The sequence below is a fragment of the Camelus dromedarius genome, chromosome 8 (genome assembly GCF_036321535.1).
Source record: "Camelus dromedarius isolate mCamDro1 chromosome 8, mCamDro1.pat, whole genome shotgun sequence".
Classification (NCBI taxonomy): Eukaryota; Metazoa; Chordata; class Mammalia; order Artiodactyla; family Camelidae; genus Camelus; species Camelus dromedarius.
In genome coordinates this window covers 55,378,866-55,396,339 of record NC_087443.1, presented here as the reverse complement: position 1 = coordinate 55,396,339, position 17,474 = coordinate 55,378,866, and the positions used below count along the sequence as shown (strand labels likewise).

General features: G+C 43.2%; 1 protein-coding gene across 2 annotated transcripts in view; it reads left to right on the top strand.

Annotated features, from left to right (window-relative positions):
• PIK3AP1 (phosphoinositide-3-kinase adaptor protein 1) overlaps nucleotides 1–17,474 on the top strand; it is a 106,863-nt gene that overhangs the window by 53,726 nt on the left and 35,663 nt on the right. For both annotated transcript variants that reach the window (XR_010381962.1, XM_031461498.2), the window contains exons 7-8: nucleotides 1,533–1,729; nucleotides 4,416–4,605. Coding sequence is in view for 1 of the 2 variants with exons in the window: in XM_031461498.2 (XP_031317358.2) it covers nucleotides 1,533–1,729; nucleotides 4,416–4,605 (387 nt within the window). In the remaining variant the exon portion in view is untranslated. The remainder of the gene's footprint in view (nucleotides 1–1,532; nucleotides 1,730–4,415; nucleotides 4,606–17,474) is intronic.

The window sequence follows — 17,474 nt, the reverse complement described above, 5'->3', positions numbered from 1 at the left end:
CTTCCTTAGGTAGGTTACATCTACATGCTGTTGGCTACCCTAGCATGTTGAGTGTCCTCTGTCCTGGCACTCTTCAGCTGTATCTGTCTTCTCTGCGAGGCTGTCAGCTCAGGGAGGACTGGGACTGTGCCGGGGTGGCTCACTGTAGGCTCAAAACAAATATTTGCTTGATGAGGGAGGAGCAGTCTCATGTGCGTATGTGACATGCTGGGAGCCAGGAGAACCACTTGCATGGGGATGGTGCCTGGCGTGCTGGACAGGATGCCTGTCATGGTGTGGACACCATGCTTCCTTCATGCTGTGGTTGCACTGCACAAAGGTGATCCAAGACCCTGGTTACCTGCTTCTGCGTCCCATCCTTCCACAGCCTATGAGAACCACAAGGATGAAGTTCTGTTATCTTCAAGTCCTTCCCCTTGGAGCGTTCTCTTGTTGCCTGTCCCCATTTTCCTACTGTGGAATGTTCTTGCATCACTTCCAGCAGATGTTAATATTCTCTATTTTTAAACTTGGGTCTCAGGAGGGAGTATTTCGTAGTTTGACAGTCATGAGGGATTCTGGGGAAATTTACAGACCCTTCATTGCAAGGATCATATCCTGGTGAATAGGAAGCTGGGTTTATTGTCTTATTTTTAAAATACATGCATATGTTTACACGTAAAAAATATATATATATTCATATATCTGTCTATCATCTATCTATCGATCAATCACTCTCGGGTTTAAAAATAAACTTTTATAAAAACAACAAAAAAAGATTTGTCCCCCAACTCCACAATACAAACATGTCTGTGTCCTTGGTTGAGTTTAACTTGCTGTATCCGGATATTAGTAGATGGAAGGAGTCATGGTGATCCAGTGACTCTCAGGAGTACTTTGTTTCCCACAAATCAAAGACTTAATGGACATCCTGGGGTTCACGAGCATTAATACCATCATTCAAAACCTGTCCTAAACAAAGAGCTCACTGAAAACTGTCTTATTAATCCTCCCAGGTCCCTTTGAAGTGGCCTGGAAATATTTTCTAGTTCAGAACTATGGGCCATGGAAAGGCTACGTAACATACCCAAGATTACTTGGCATACTTTATAAAATTGGGAATAAGAGCTAAGAAGATGAACTTCTTTCTTTTAATCAGCATAAAGCTGTCGTTTGAAAATGCTCTGAAATTGGCAGAGCTGGTCAAAACACGATTCCTGTTGTACTTTGTGGCTGCTGTTTATGCCTTTAGAACATCAGCACATTTTGAACTAATATTATTTCTCGGGATTCTCTGATCCTTTTAGAGAAAGAAGATAGGATAGTAATGATTAGTTTTGCTAATTAATTAGCATATTTCCTCAGTCATCTGAGACCATAATCTTCAATGGTGCCGCAGAGGAAGCTGTCTGATGTTAGGTTAGTCATTAGAGAAGTAATGATTGAGCTCCTGCTGGATGCCATGCTAAGCTTGCCAGCTTCGCCTCCATGAACAAGGTGCCCTGTGCTTTCCTTTTTATCTGTCCATTAAGCTTTCCCTGAAAATTTTTCAGATCAGAGGAATGAAGAGCTGCCCACTTTGTTGCACTTTGCTGCCAAATACGGACTGAAGAACCTTACTGCCTTGTTGCTCACCTGCCCGGGAGCCCTCCAGGCCTACAGTGTGGCCAACAAGCATGGCCACTATCCCAACACCATTGCCGAGAAGCATGGCTTCAGGGACCTGCGGCAGTTCATCGACGAGTATGTGGTAAGTCAAGGCGGGAGGGCCCCTGGGATTGGAAGTGCACTGTATGGTTCCAGAGCTGCCTTTTCACCAAAGACATGGGTGGATTTCATCTCTAGCCTGTCCTCATGTGCCTCTTCTGGTGGCGCCAGTGTGTGTGGGCTTCGAAGATGAGCCCTGGAGTCACATGAACCTGGGTCCAAATTCCTGTACCAACACTTGTCAGCCACATGACTTTGGGCAAATTATGTATCTGTCCCCCCTCTCTCTCTCTCAGTTTCCTAATACACAAAAAGAAGACAATAATGGTTCTACCATAGGGTTGTTTTGAGGATAGAAGGAAATAATGTATGTAAAGCACTGAGATCCACCCTCAAAGCATTTATAGAGACATTTATAGGGTGAATCTGCTGAAGGTCGATGCTGATCCCTCTTTCCCAGTCACCTCCTCACCCACTTCCAAAGCACCTTGGCAGGATGTTCCCAGCCGCCTTGCCCACCATCAGGCCCAGATGAACTGTGTGAGGCTTGGTTCCTTCTTTAGCAGAGACCACAGTAAAGCTCTGCACCTGAGGCTTCAGGGAAGCCAGCTGTGAGGCACCACCTTCTGCGGACGACCTATTTCTCTTTCTGAGCCTCTCTGCCTGTCTTAATGCTTATCTGCTCCTCTGGTTTTGGATCCCCAGGTCCTCCTGGATCATTGACTTCTGGGTCCTTCTTTGAGTGTAATCTCTCCCTGTACCTCAGCCTCATTCCATGTTCCAGGATTGCTTCCACTGTTTTGGAGGCAGCTGCCCTTCCTGACTCTACCCTTGTCTGGTTTTCCTCCATTTTCACTATTCACAGCAGTGAGACAGGAATAGTTCAGCCTCTCACATAGGGCTGTGATCTCAAAAGGAACAATAAACACAATCCAGTCTTGCTCTCTACCTCCAGACAGGGGTGAGCCTGACACCCCCCGCAGAAACCTACCTCTCTGCTCTGTACTAGCTAGTCTACAAGGCAGTGACTCACTGAGACACACAGAGGGGGCTTCCCAAAATTTAGAGGGTATTAAGAGTATTGAATGAGCAGAACAGCATGAGTCCCTGTTTTGGGCTTCATTGACACAAATGAGGTTAAAAGGTGTTCACAGTCCATGAGTATTTACTTGGCTTTACTTTTGAGTTACAAACGTATACAATGAGGTACTTTATTTCCCTGCCAAAAGTTTTTTTTTTCAATTAAGGATGTACTTAATGATATGTGTTCATAGTAATGACTACTACTTATTGAATTTATTTAATGGGCAATTGCACTATCTCCTTTAATCCTCATCACAATCCTTAGAAGTTGATAGTATTATTTATTATCTCTCCAACAAAGTAGGCAAGAGTGTAGAAAGGCAGAGTCATTGTGCCAAGGGTCCCACAAGTAAGGGTAGAGATAGAATTTGAACCTAGTTGGTGTAAAAGCTGGGGCCTGTCATCCTACTCTGTGTGACAGGGACGTTGCACGATGCACTTCCAGCTTGCACTGAAGTTAATCTGGCTCACATTTCCCACATCATCTTTGCTTTCTGACTACAATCGCCTCAACCCATGCATCTTCAGTATTGCCCCCAAAAGGTCCCTTCTGTTGCTTGTGACCTCTGTGAACTGTCCCATTTCCCCTTTCCCTCACATCAAAACCAACACCGGACCTTGAGTCTCCACCACTGCACAGCTGTCGCCCGGTCTGCTCCCTGGATCTCATCAGGAAAGCAACACAGGGTGTCAACAGCAGATTACCTCTCCTGGGGTAGTGATGATGAAAGTGAGAATTTTTGTGGGTTGATGCTGAAATGAGGATTGTGAAACACTGAAGCTTCTTACCAGGAAAAGCTGTGCAGGGGTTTCAGAGAAGCCAGCTCTCTGGCTTCACCACCGCCTGGAGGCAAAATGACGGAGCGCAGCCTGCCTGACTTCAGGGCATTTCAGCCAAGATCACCTCTCCTTCTGAGCACAGGATACAAATCAGAGAGGCGCACTTTGAAGTGTGCTGTCAGGCACTCTGGAGCAGCCTGCTGGAAGGAACGGGAACAGAGTGAACCAAGTTCCCAAGGGACCTCTGACTATGCACAAGTGCAGAGACACCTTAGCTGCAGCCCTGTTTGGAACATTTGAATCTCTATCTGGTTAATCAGTAAGGGTTACCCCCTTGTGTGCCACTGATTCCCTTTTGAGGAACCACTGGGATGTAACATAAAGGTCAGAAGCCGGGACTGCAGACCTTTGAGTAAGGCACTAGATTTTTCTGAGCTGTGGTTTCTCATCTGTGAACCAAGGAATAGGATACTTTCTTAAGCAGTGGTGGAAAGGATGTTATGAGATAATGCGTAGGCACATTCCCAGCACCGCCCCTGACACATGATGGGTGCTCGTGAGAAAGTTTTACATTTATATCCCCTGAACATTCAGTGTTTAACAGGTGTCTCCTCTGAGCACATAACTGTTCTTAGTGTTGGAGGAAGATACAAAGATTAAAATCAAGAACATAAAACAAAAAAAAAGACTTGGAGCCTGGCCTCAAGGAGCTTTCAGTCTGGGAAGTCCAGACATGCACACACAGTTGCAACCCTGATGTATGTGAGCCTTTCCTTTGCTGTCACAAGCCACTCAGGGGCCTGGCTTTACCCAGAAAGCTTGGCTGTGCCAGTCAGTGTGCCTGTGGGTCCCACCTTCTCTTTCAGGAAACTGTGGACATGCTGAAGAGTCATATTAAAGAGGAACTGATGCAAGGGGAGGAGTCTGACGCTGTGTATGAGTCCATGGCGCACCTTTCCACAGACCTGCTCATGAAATGCTCCCTCAACCCCGGCTGTGACGAGGACCTATATGAGTCCATGGCGGCTTTCGTCCCAGCAGCCACCGAGGACCTCTGTAAGTAGCACAGCCTGGTTCTGCTTCCATCTTTCTGCTGACAGATGGCTTTCTTCCTTCTGGTGTGTGGGGGAAGTCCCTTGCTTACCCTCACTCCCCTGGAGAGATGAAGATCCCATTTTACACAAAGTTAGATGGGTCATCATGTGCTGTGACAAGCAGAATCCGTCTCCAGACTTCCTCTGCTATGACCACTGAGTGACTGGAAAGTCAACGTTGGGGAAGATGTTGTCTTGTGATCCCGGAAGCGAAATCAGTGGCGTTTGACCCTGTCAGTTCCAGCAAGCCCTTTGCATAGCAAACATTTTGTAATGCCCCCCTTACTACCCTACATGAGATGCATATAACCTACCTACATGTGAAATTTTTAGAAATCAAATATACATCTTAAATCAAATATAAAAGAGAACTAAAAGGAAAGGAAATGCTCGGTTGAGTCTGCGCATGAGGACACAGTGAAGTAGCCAGACGCACTCACCCCCGCTCAGGATCAGTGCCACTGTCACGGCCTCAAACACTGACCGACACATTTATTGTATCAGTGACCCAGATGCTGTCGGCAGCGATGGCGTCAGCACCTGGATTTTACTAAGTGGTGAACAATTCCTCACATTCACCTCTCCATTTCCATAGTAATTGAATTCTCAGAAAATTCAATGTATATCAAAACCTCACAAAAATATAAGTTGTATTTATGAATGAAGCAGTTTAGTTTCTATGCTCAGAAAATTATAAGCATTTTTTTGGATACCTGATTTTATTGGATTAGTATATAATAAACTTATTTCTAAATAAGTTTAACTATTTCTAAATATCATATCTCCAGGACATGACTTTTCCTATAAACTGCTTTTTTTTTTTTTTGCCATTTTTGGTTTTCTTAGTTGTTTTTTCAATAGTAAAAGTAATAGTCTTACAAAAGTTGAAACAAAATAGAAATGTATAATGGAGTTATTAAAAGTCCATGCTAACCAACCAATATACTTGTAGTAGTTTGCTGGTTATATTTATCCATAATTTTCCTTGTACCTGCTGATATTAAATTTAAAAATATGCACACATACATATATATATATATGTACACACAGATATATACAAATACACATATGTTTAAATATGTATCATAAGCAGTTAATATTTTTACCTAGATATATGTATAATGACATATTTAAAAGTCATGAGGGACACAAAACACTTCATTGTTCAGGGCTGTCCTGCACATTGAAGGATGTCTAGCATCTTTCTCCTTCTGCTAAATGCCAGTGTCTTCATCATGGTGACAACCCAAAACACCCTCGTAGATTTTCCAAACCCCTTCTGGAGGGCAGTGCTGCTCCCCCTGAGAATCACTGGCCTAAATAATGGTGGATTTCGAAGCACACATCAGGGATGAAGCAGGAGGACCACACAATGGCCCGCTAAGAGCCTTCTTAATATGTTACCACCATTTGCTATCAGATGCTAAGCGCTTCGAAACACTGCCTGCGACTGCGCTCTCCTTTCCTCTGGTCTAATTAATAGATTCAAGAAAGACAAGCAAGTACCCATCAATGCATCCATCAGCTTTATTGATGTTTGACTTTCTGTAATGGCCTAGATTGAGTATTGCCAACTTTCAGCCTCAGAAGAAGACTGTGGGGTCCCAGGCGCACAGGGAGATGGGCCTGATTTTCTCATCCATGAAGGGAAAAGCAGACATCAGGAGGGTGCTTTGGAGCAGGAGATGTGGGTAGGTCAGGGGGCCAGAGGGGAGGGCCTTTGACACCACAACCCCAGCACCTGGAAAGTGTGGTCCCGTGGTTGTTAGGTGCTTGCCAGTCAGATTGGCTGCTCCTCTGGGGGAGGGGAAGAAGGAGGGAAAGGGAGGCAGCAGCTCTCTTCTAGCACCTAACTGGGAGGACTGGGAGTGCTGGTGCAAGCTCTTCCCAAATGAGCCATGACTCAGCAGGGAGGCGAGGAGAGAGGGCATTATCCCCACCATCCACATCCTCTACCTCACTGAATCCTCAAAGCAGCCGTACAGGGATGCTTTCATTAACCTGCACTTTACAAATGAGGATACTGAGGTACGGGGACATTAAACAATTTTCCTGAAGTCTCACAGCTAATAAGAGATAGGGCCAAGATTTGAACCCAGGTCTATCTGTCTCTAGAACCATATTCCTTATTCTGTACCAGAAATTCCCACCTAATACCACAAATTTTAGTCCTGGTTTCTTTCAGAAAAACCACCTAGCAGCTCCAGACATGCCTCTTCCTTCTGCAGCCCAGATGTTAGCTCACAAAACAGCCTCTGGCGCCCCCTACGCTTGACACCCATCATCCATCTCTCTATGTACCCAAAACATTCTGGAGCATCTGTGTTTCAGCTACTTGCCTCTCCCCCATGTTGGGAAGACAACTTGGTGGGGAGGAGACACAGTCCTTTTCCATCTGGAAGAGACCCATTCACAAAAGAACATTTGGAGAAAGACTGGTACCCACTTGGGAAGCTAGAGACATGCGTCAGCATTTCTGCCTTGTGTCCCTATTATGGGGCAGTTGCACAATGAAAGAATCTCCCACTTTATGGGCAGTTTAGTGTTGACAGAGAGCCTTAACCCCTGTTATCCCCCGGGATGCTTGAACGCGTGAAATTCCCCCACCACATCAGTGCAGAGCTGCAGGGAATGCTAACCATCCCATTACTCCTTGTCTGCTGGTCCCTCACAGCAGGGGCAATGAGTCTCTCCAGCTTTCCTAAGGCAGTGGAGGGCTATGGAGCTTGCCTGGTTTGTGGCCAGTTGGCAACTTGTAAAGTGACATGGGGTCTGGGGGGATTCTGGTTGCCATGGAGCTAGGAGGAGGCCATCGACAGACAGGCTATAGAATTAGGCTGCTTTGGGGTTAGGGAAAGGAAACTCGCTGCATTTTTCATCTGCCAGATCATATAAACTCTGAATTTTCTGATTCTAGACATGATTTGGTTTGTGTTTCTGTCTCTGTGGTTTAATCTTGAGAATGACCACTCAGCTACTGGCCAGGAAGAAGCAGCAATTTGTACCTGGGGAGGACCCATTCATTTTACTACCAGTGACTCTAGGAGAGAAGGCAATTTAGGTCATAAATAAGTAGAGCAAACTGATCAATCTAAGATGCATATCTGGTACACCACCCAGCACGGGAATCACTTTCAAGCCGACAGACTGCTTTCATCTCTGTGATCCCACCTGATAATCTGGGGCTTGGTGGATAGAGTTTCCTTCATTTTATAGAGGAGACCACTAAGGCTCCAAGATTTAGTAACTTAAGTCCCATCGAGGGAGAACTGGGTCAGGAATCTGGGTCTGCAGATTCCCAGGGGTCAAGTCTGTCAGCTGCCTGCTGAGGTAGAGGACCCTCCTGGCCTGCCCTTCTGCTAGGGTCTGCACTTGCCAGCCCTGGGACAGATACTTACATGGGAGCTATTTCTAAATCTAAATAGCAGAGGTTATCACTGCCCCACCTTTGTTACCATCCAACCCTAGAGGCTGAAAATAAACACGTTAAGGGAGCTATGTGTATGTTTATTCACTAACCAACTCACTCGCTCATCCATTCATTCGCTCACAGGACAAACACTATGGAGTGCAGGCACTCAGCTAGCGCCTTACCGTTGCCTGGGAGGTCACCTCACTGTGTTGGGACAAATCGGCCTCCGTCTGACTTGAATTTTGGAAAAGGGATGGTAATGAGGTCCCCTTCTCCAAAGGGCATGCAAACAACCACTAAGTGGGAAGGTTGTCAGGGAAACTCCCAGTGTTGAATGGAGGGGGCTGGGGAGCAAAGGTGGCTTCTGATCCTGAGATTTTGTGATCCTTCCACTGAACTTGAGTGGGTGTGGCTCATGCTCAGACACACCACACGCCTCACACTCACGGTCTTTAGTTTAGATATGCTGCCACCACGTGGTAACTACATGTCTTTGTCATCCAACTTTCAACTTTCAATTCTCTTGAGAATTTTTTGTTCCAGATCCCTGCAGATGTAAACCATCATTTTCTGCTCCGTACTATGTAAGACATAAATGTTATGAAGAGTAAGCTTACGCAAACACTAAATAAAAGTCACGGCACACCTCTCTTTGGGTGCTTTTACTATCTCCTCATCTTTTTCTCATTTACTTCTTTTGCTTCTATCCCTGCCTTCAGAGAATGATATGATGGTCTTTGGTCTTGGGTATTACATTTCATGTGGAAAGCCACGTCCAGTGACTGGTCACTTCCCTGAGGCTCTGGGTCCTAAGGTCTCGGGAGCCATTTCTAGGAGGCCCTTGTCCAGCCGTTTCCAAGGTAATCTACTTGTGCACTTAGCACTGCTTAAATATCTCAGAGACTTGTCTTTCTTCATCAGGAAGGAGGAGCAAAAGAAGAAAGGTGTAATCTCTCACTACTAGAAACGAAACTCACACGTGTCACTCTAATCCACCCGCTTCCTGTGACTCCCGCGTTGAACTTTTCTTTTGCACCCCTGCTCCCTCCACCCAGTTCTGTGGCTCACATCTATGTACAGTGGAGAGGCCACTTAGCCTCAGCTAATTTACTGGCTTTCCTTAGCAACCTCCCTGGCAACTGGTGCCTTTGTAACAGGTGATCTCCAGCAGTGTTTTCTTTACCTGAACTCTCTGATTACAGCCTCTCTGTGCAAGCTGGGTACCCTCTGAGCTGGGGACATAGCTGGGCACAGTAAAGGGCCTCACAGCCCAGCCAGGTAAGGTCTGAGCCCACCTGAAGGACCATTTGTAAGCAAAACTGTTAAGTTACTGATTTACTTCTGGAACATGCTGTCTTCTCCATCTGCATGCTTTTCTCTCAGAAACTGTCCTTCCTACAGTAGCTGAGGTTCTGCTATCCTCCTGCTATCCATCGTGGGAAGACCCTGGCTACTGGAGCCAAAAAGTGCCTTAAGGGCAGCAGGGCTGGGTGCAAGGCATGGGGTCTTTCTAGCAAGGAACTCACACTGAGGTGGGGCTGTTCCTGTCTTGTCTGGGGATGAAACTGACCCGGTAAAGCAAAACGAGCCTCAAGCTACTTCCTGACTTCTGTAGCTTTTGCCTCCTCCAGATGTACGAGAACTGTGTTGTGCACATAGGCATTTAGTGAAAGGATGCTGGATTGAATGTTTTCAAGTTAAGAAAATAAAATCCTCACCACCAGCAGTGACCTTGCCCCCCTCTACACCTGCACAGCTAGGCGTGGCACGCAAATCACTTTGCACTCTGGTTACATACATGCCTCTCTGCTTACGAGCCCCTCCTTCAGTTAAGAAGTATGTATCACCCACGGGCTGTACAATAGGTGCTCAATTATTTCTCGAACTTGAGATTTACCAGATAAGAAGTCATCCTAGATTTTGTGGCATGGAACCATTTGTTGACATTCCAATGCAAAGACTTCACTTCCCCATAGGTGATAGTGAGACATCTGTTAGATGTCCCTGAGGGTAGGTATCTTTGGCCATTTCCTGCTGCCTTCTCCTTGTCTCCATACATTTGCTGGTGCTGGTCCTGCTGTCTGAATTGCCCTTGTCTTTTCTCAGCTTGGGAAATGCCCAGATTCCCTAACAAAGCCAAAAGACCTCCACATTCATGTATTCATTTGCTTATTCCTCATCAGTTTGTTCATTCACACATTCATTCAACAACATTTATCAACCCCCTTGAGTGTTTAAGTCATCGTGCCAGGTGACGAAAAGTCAGTAAATAAGCCAACATGATCCCGGCCTTCCAGAGCTTCCCTTCTAGCATAACTGAGTATGTAACTACAAACTGTGACAATGCCATGGAGGAAAAAGACACGGTGCCTCTGAGAGAGCAGCTATGGATGTGGAGAATGGGCTGGGGGGGTGGGATGCATGGGTCTTAGCAAGTCATGGTACCCATTGCATCCCGCCAGGAACTCATCCTGTGGATTGAGTCCTGCAAGGCAGAGGGTCTGTGTGCTTGCCAGGAGCACCTTATTGGGGCACTTGGCTGCTAAGAAATTCACAAAACTTAACATGCTACTTCTTCTAACCCTTTCATGCTAGTCTCTTCTTTTGCAATGCCAGTCACTCCTTAGCCTCTCTAATTTCAGACTGCCATTCTCCTGTCTCTGTCTCTCTCTGTTTCTCTCTCCTCTCCCCCAACTCTCTCTGTGTTTCTCTCTCATTGTCTCTCTCCCTTTCTGTCCCTCTCCTCTCCCTCCCTTCTCCTCTCTTACCACCTCTGCATGTGTGTGATTATATCTCTGTCTCTCTCCTTCCCATCACTTCTCCATGAGGGTGTGGAAAGGTTGCACTTTCTCATTGACATGGTCAATCAAAGCACTCCGTTTGCGTACAAATATGTTCTAAGGCTCTTTTCTGGCCACAAAAGCACTTGCTGAAAAAAAATTCTTTTGGCCTGCTTTCAGGGTTTGGGAGCCTTTCCAGAAGAATAGTCTCCCAGTATCTGACATTTTACTATATTATATACTCAGATTAGGTTTTCCATTGAATTAACAACACATCATGTGGATGGAGTTTCCACTGCAGCTAAATGATCTAGATTTATGTCCCATGAGGAGGATCATATGAGCTGCTTTGAAAATTCATTATTGCTCTTGACTCATTTCTTAATTAAGTGCCTGCCTGGGCTTTCTCTCATCTGTTCAAGCTTCTTTCTTCCTGGGAATGGTTTCTTTTGGACTGACTCCTTAAAAAAGTACAGTGTAACTCTGCCGCTGGCTTTTCCCAGAAGGAGATTGTAGCCCCAGAGTCTCCTTGTTATTGTTTTTTTTTTTTTCCAATGAAATGAAAGAACTTTGCACTTTTTCCTTAGACCAGCAGGTTTCAGCACATTTCAGTTTATTTTTAACTGACAAGTGGTGAAGGCTAAGGGCTTAGAATCTGAAGTACAAACCTTGAGCATCCAAGGATGCAGGGAATCTGTTCTCCTTTCCTTTACAAAATGCCCTTTGTCTGGAAATGATTCCCTTCACCTCCAGAATTTCCTATGTGTTTCAGTCACTCATGTGTTACTCAGTGTATGCCTCTGTTATATGTTCACGTGGGTTGTCCAATTTAGAGTTTGAGGGTTTTATCTCTCAGTAACTACAAACAACACAACTAGGTAATTTTTCTTTTCTCTTCTTTATTATTACAAAAGTAGTATCTGCTTCTTCTAGAACTTACCGCCTAGTATAGCTATGGCAAACAGTGTTTTAAATTTTTCATGTGCCAGTGTCACTTACGTTGTATTGAGTGCCTGGGGAGCTCTGTTGAGAAGGATTCTGAGGCCACAAAAATGCTATGATTGATTAGTTGTTTGCCTTGAGTGTGGAATAGGGACACGGAGGCCAGTGTATGTATTCACTGTTCCTGTATAATTCAAAGATATTTATGCTCAATTCAGTATAAAATAATCATTTTATTTAAAATGTAAATAGAAAGAAAATTATGTTTCTGCATTTAAGGCTGTGCCTATCCAGAGACTCGATAAGGCCTGTGCCTACGGTAGGCCAGGGCTGTTGAGTCCATGTGTGGACATGGTATGATGGACTTGCTTGAGTGTGTTGTCCTAGTCCCTGTGCCCTGTTCCCCTTGCCAGTCCCACGTGGGAAGGAAATTCATGGCAGGCTGACTGTGCTGACATTTGGTCCTATCTGTGGTAGGCAGAATAGTGCCCCTGAATCTGTTAATATGCTAGATTACATGGCAAGGGAGAATTAAAGTTGCAGATGGGATTAAGGTTGCTAATCAGATGGGCTTAAAATAACAGGACTATCTTGGATTATTGGGTCGGCTCTGTATAATCACAAGGGTCCTTAAAAATAGAAGAAGGAATCAAAATGATATCCTTAGGATCAGCCTCTACCTGTGATCTGGGCTGCACAGTGTAAGGCCAGAAGGGATTGAAGAGCTGCTAGAATTTCCCCCATGGTGTTCATTGCTGAGCCTTCTTATAAAGAGCATGATGAGCCTCAGAAAAGCACACAGTGATGGGTTTAGGGCCTCCAAGTCAGGTCTGGACTACAGTGGCAGAGCCTTGGCCAAGGAAGAAAGAAGCCTGCAGCTCTGCCTGGCCAGCACTTGGTGTTTGGGAGCCATGATCAAGTAAATGCCTGGCAAGTCTTATTTGTGAGTCAGATTTCCACACATTATTCTATGGTAAAGAATTAGGGCTCGTTATCTTAAGATGCCCCCATACTTTAAGTATACTCAAATACATATTGGTTGGGTGTAATTCTTTATTAGGAAATGTATTACATGTGATATTTGAGAATATGTGTGGAAATTCAGATATTAGAATTAACCTGTAAACATTCATTACTCTGAAGGAGGAGACTTGACTTCCAACAAATAATTACTATTAAAAAATATAAATTGAGTCCTCTTTTTAAAGTTGTTCCTTGCTTAAGACATTAGCCTGCGTATAGAATTTAATAATAGAGATAATAATAATAATGGTAATAATAGCAGCTAGCATTTATTTAGCACTTCTTGTATGCTAGGCATGTGCAAGATGCTCATTTAATACTGATAATAAACTTATGTGATACTTACTATTGTTACCACCATTTTACAGACAGGAAAACAGAAGCTTAGAGGATTTAAACAACTTGACCCAAGAGTTAATGTAACAGCTATCATTTCCTTTTCTGCAGGAGAATTTGACCTTCCAGTTGCCTTCCTCTCTGTTAACCTGGTAACCTGATAAGAGCCAATAAGTCAACTGTGTCTCTAGGCAGGATTGCCTGTGATAAAAATGACCCCTAATTGGTTGGTAAATTGCATCTGGAACTGGGAGGAACTGTATGTAAACTGCACCATACTCTGGGCTTCCCTGAGGGCAAAGACTCTGGATGCCTCTTATGGGGACCCTGAAGCTATGCCTCAGGAGTTGCTAATGTAACTCAGGAGTTGAGAAGTGCTTTGCCTATGAGACACCAAGGCACCTCCTCCACCTGCCTCATATGCGTCTTCTCTCCTTACCTGAGAGCTGCTGGTTTGGCACAAAGGCTGCCCTAGATGAGGAAGGCCACTTGGCACTGTTCTACTGACCCGTGTCCTCCCTCCTTCTGAGTGTACTGGCACCAGCTTGGCCCATGGTCAACTTGCGAGTCTCTGTGATCAGCTGGATCTAAAAGGCAGTTGGACTGGTGTTCCTACCGTCAGCAGTGGAAGAGTCAAAATTGGAACCTATGCATTTTGACCCTAGTGTCCAAGCCTCTCACCATCCTTCTGAGGTGCCTCAAAGAGGAGAAATAACTCTACTAAGGTCACAGGACTGATACTGAGCAGATCCTAGTCTGTCTACTTCCAAAGTCATACTCTTAACCACAAGTTAAGGTGTGAACTGTAGAGTAAAAAGATCTCTTTGTCACAGGTGTCTTATTTAGCCCTTGCTCAATCATCATACTCACAGGTGCATGGCTCACAGGAGTCCCTGGAAGGTGACTTGATAGTGTAAGTGGACAGGAAAGGGTCAGCGTAGGTCATTCCTGGGGAGTGACGCTTCTTTAGTTTTGCTGTTACATTTCTTCCTCTACTTTTCTCATCTCTTTCCCTGCTCTCCCTTGTTCTTAAAACAAAACAAAAACAAAAACAAGAAACACTTTTATTTTGAACTACTTTTAGATTTAGTGGAAAGTTGCAAAAATAATACCCTTCCTGTATACCTTTCACTCAGGTTTCCTTAATAGTAACATCTTACATAACCAGAGTATAATTACAAAGCTGAGAATTAACATCAGTGCAATACCATGAACTAACCTCTGGACCTTGTTCCAATTTTACTCGTTTCCCCCTGATGTTCTCTTTCTGTTTGTAGGTAGGGTCCTAGATAAGGTCCCGTGGTACATGCTCTTGTTCTCCTTGGTCTCCTCCAGTGTGTGTTAGTTCCTCGGCCGTTCCTCGTTTTGACACTTCAAAAGAACACTGACCAATTATTTTGTAGAATGCCCCTCAGTTTGGGTTTGTCAGATGTTTCCTACGATTGGACTGGAGTTATCAATTTTGGGCAAGAATGCTGTGGAAATATCGCGTCCTCCTCAGTGCATTGTATCTAGGGATCATGATATTGGTATGTCTTATTACCGGTGCTCATTCTTTTTTTCTGTCTTTTCCTTTAATCCACAAAGTATTCAGCACATTAAGATGGGATCATAGTACCCTGGGCAGAAACCCACATTATTAGTGTCATTTCAGCCAGGGCTGCTGTTGCTGCTTCCATTTTCTTCCACATTTTGTTTTTCTAACACTCTTTGAAGCGCCTTCAATTTTGCAGCTGCATTTTGGATATGGAAATCAGTTCTCTCAAACTCAACTGTGTTAGTGAAATAGCTAGACCGTGTGTGACTCTTCGACCACTGCCAGTGGGGGTGACCGATTGTGTGTGGAGGATTTGTGCTCTGGTGTTGCCAGCCTGGGGGATTTGGTTATTGGTGATTGAAGCTGCTCTGCCTCCATCAGGTTCTTAGAGATGCTTGGACCCGAGGGGGCTGTGGTTTCCTGGAAGATGCAGCAGTGGACATTATAGAGCCCACCGACTGGACTACAAAATTTCTCCCTCCTCTCATATTTAGGGGTGTCTGGTGCAAGCAGACCCTTTCCTTCAGGGTCTATTCCTCTGTGTTTTATTGTTGTGTGAATGAGGTGCTTCAAAAGGTGTCTGGGTCAGGGTCAGATGGCTGAAGGGGTGTAGGGGTCGGGGTAGGGAGGTAGAGGAGGGTCCTGCTCCCAGTAGGGCACACCCAGAGGATATGTCTTTCTTCCCAATTTTCTAACTCCATGCGGAAAATGTTCCATAAGACCACAATTAAGCAATTTAAATAGAAATCTCAAATAAGTGGAGTTTCCTGCTCTTGAATTTTTAAGGAATGAATTAAGTGTGAGTTCTTATCAGAAATTTATTTTTAAAGTTAAAATACCTCTAGGTATGTGTCAGGATCAGTAAAGTCACCCTAATTGCTCTATGGTTTACTTTATATAATTCAGTGGTGACAAGAAAGGTTCGCTGAATTAACAGTTTCCTCATTTGGAATCACAGGGCTTCGGACTAGAGGTTATCAAGGTACATTGTAATGTCTCCACTATTTCAGGAAACATTAAACTGAAACGGTGGAAAAAGGAAGTTGGCTTCTCTTTCTTTCTTTCTTTTCAGATAATATTTAAGGTAACACAAACATGATCAGAACTCTGCTTTTATTTCCATTATTTTTTCAATAGGCTAAAAAACTAAAATATAAAAAGATGAGCAGTGAAAAAAACCTTTCTCCAGTTTTTGTCTGTTATCTTTCTAGTTCCCAGGAAACCTTAATCTTAATTTCTGATCTTAATTTCTTACATTTCCTTCCAGAGTTTCTTTTTGCATATACAAGAAAATACAAAAATAGAATCTTATTTTCCCCTCTTTGGGGGAAACAGGTAGCAGCGTATTGATTTTCAAAAATGTATTTCTTCTATAGACTCATAGACATAGAATACAAACTTGTGGTTGCCAGGGGGGCAGAGAGTGGGAAGGGATAGAGGGGATTTCAAAGCTGTAGAATAGATAACAAGATTATACTGTGTAGCACAGGGAAATATACACAAGATCTTATGGTAGCTCACAGAGAAAAAAATGTGACAATGAATATATGTATGTTCATGTATAACTGAAAAATTGTGTTCTACACTGGAATTTGACACAACATTGTAAAATGATTATAAATCAATAAAAAATGTTAAAAAAATGTATTTCTTGAAGATTCTGATTCATTGAAAATACGTATTCTTTCATCTCACCTCAGATTTTTAAAAAATATTATACCCACTATGAACCCCCTCTGGAATCCAATTGTCCTCCCTCCCTCCCTGAGGTAACCACTATCATGAATTCAACATTTATCCTTCCCAGAATATTAGCATGTTTTCATATGTCTAACTACGTATTTATGAATATATAGATCATATGTAGTATTGTTTTATAGGCCTTAAAACTTTATATAAACGATATCATACTGCAAACACCAGTCTGCAACTTTGTCACTCAACATTCTGTACTGTTTTGTTTTTTATTGTATAAAATTTATATTTTGATTATCAGCAGATTATCAAAGTTTTAAACAAAGTCCAGTAAGAGCTATGCTATGTAATAATGTAATATCTGGTCACTTGAATATTTAAAAATTTTTATTATTAAAAAAGTCAGTCAATCTGCTAATTGACAGGTGAGCCATAATTTATTTTTAATAACCTTTTGATTTGATTTTTGATTTGGGAATCCATTTGTACATACTTGATCATAATTACCTAGGCCTTTAAAAAAATTGTTGATAGTGTTTTTCTCATGTATGAATGCAACACAAGCCACTGTGGATAATTTGGAAAACAAAGAAAATTATAAAATAGAAAATAAAGTGTCCATGATCTGAAATGTCCATGATCTATCCATATGACTTCAGAAATAGCCACTATATGCATTTTTTTTCACATTTTTTTATTGAGTAATAGTTATTTTACAATGTTGTGTCAACCACTATATGCATTTTGATGTATTTCTTTCCAGGTTTTTTTTCTATATAAATACAAATATTTTGTCTCAAAACTCAGATTATGCCATGTAAAGTTCATTATCCTTAACTTTATGATCATGACTTCTTTTTAATGAATATTCTTAAGAAATGTGATATAAATATAAACATAAACTCGCCAGATTGTATTTAACTGGTCCCCAAAGATCAAAGTAGTAAGGAAACAGTGTATCTGTGTATACTGATTAAATTCAATTTTTTTCCTCAAAATATAGTATTCAACTTCAAACTACACATTTTGCCTAAGCAAACAAGTCCCTAGTGATTGTATGATATGACTTTACTGAATGCAACCTCTTAATATCAAAGCTTTACTTG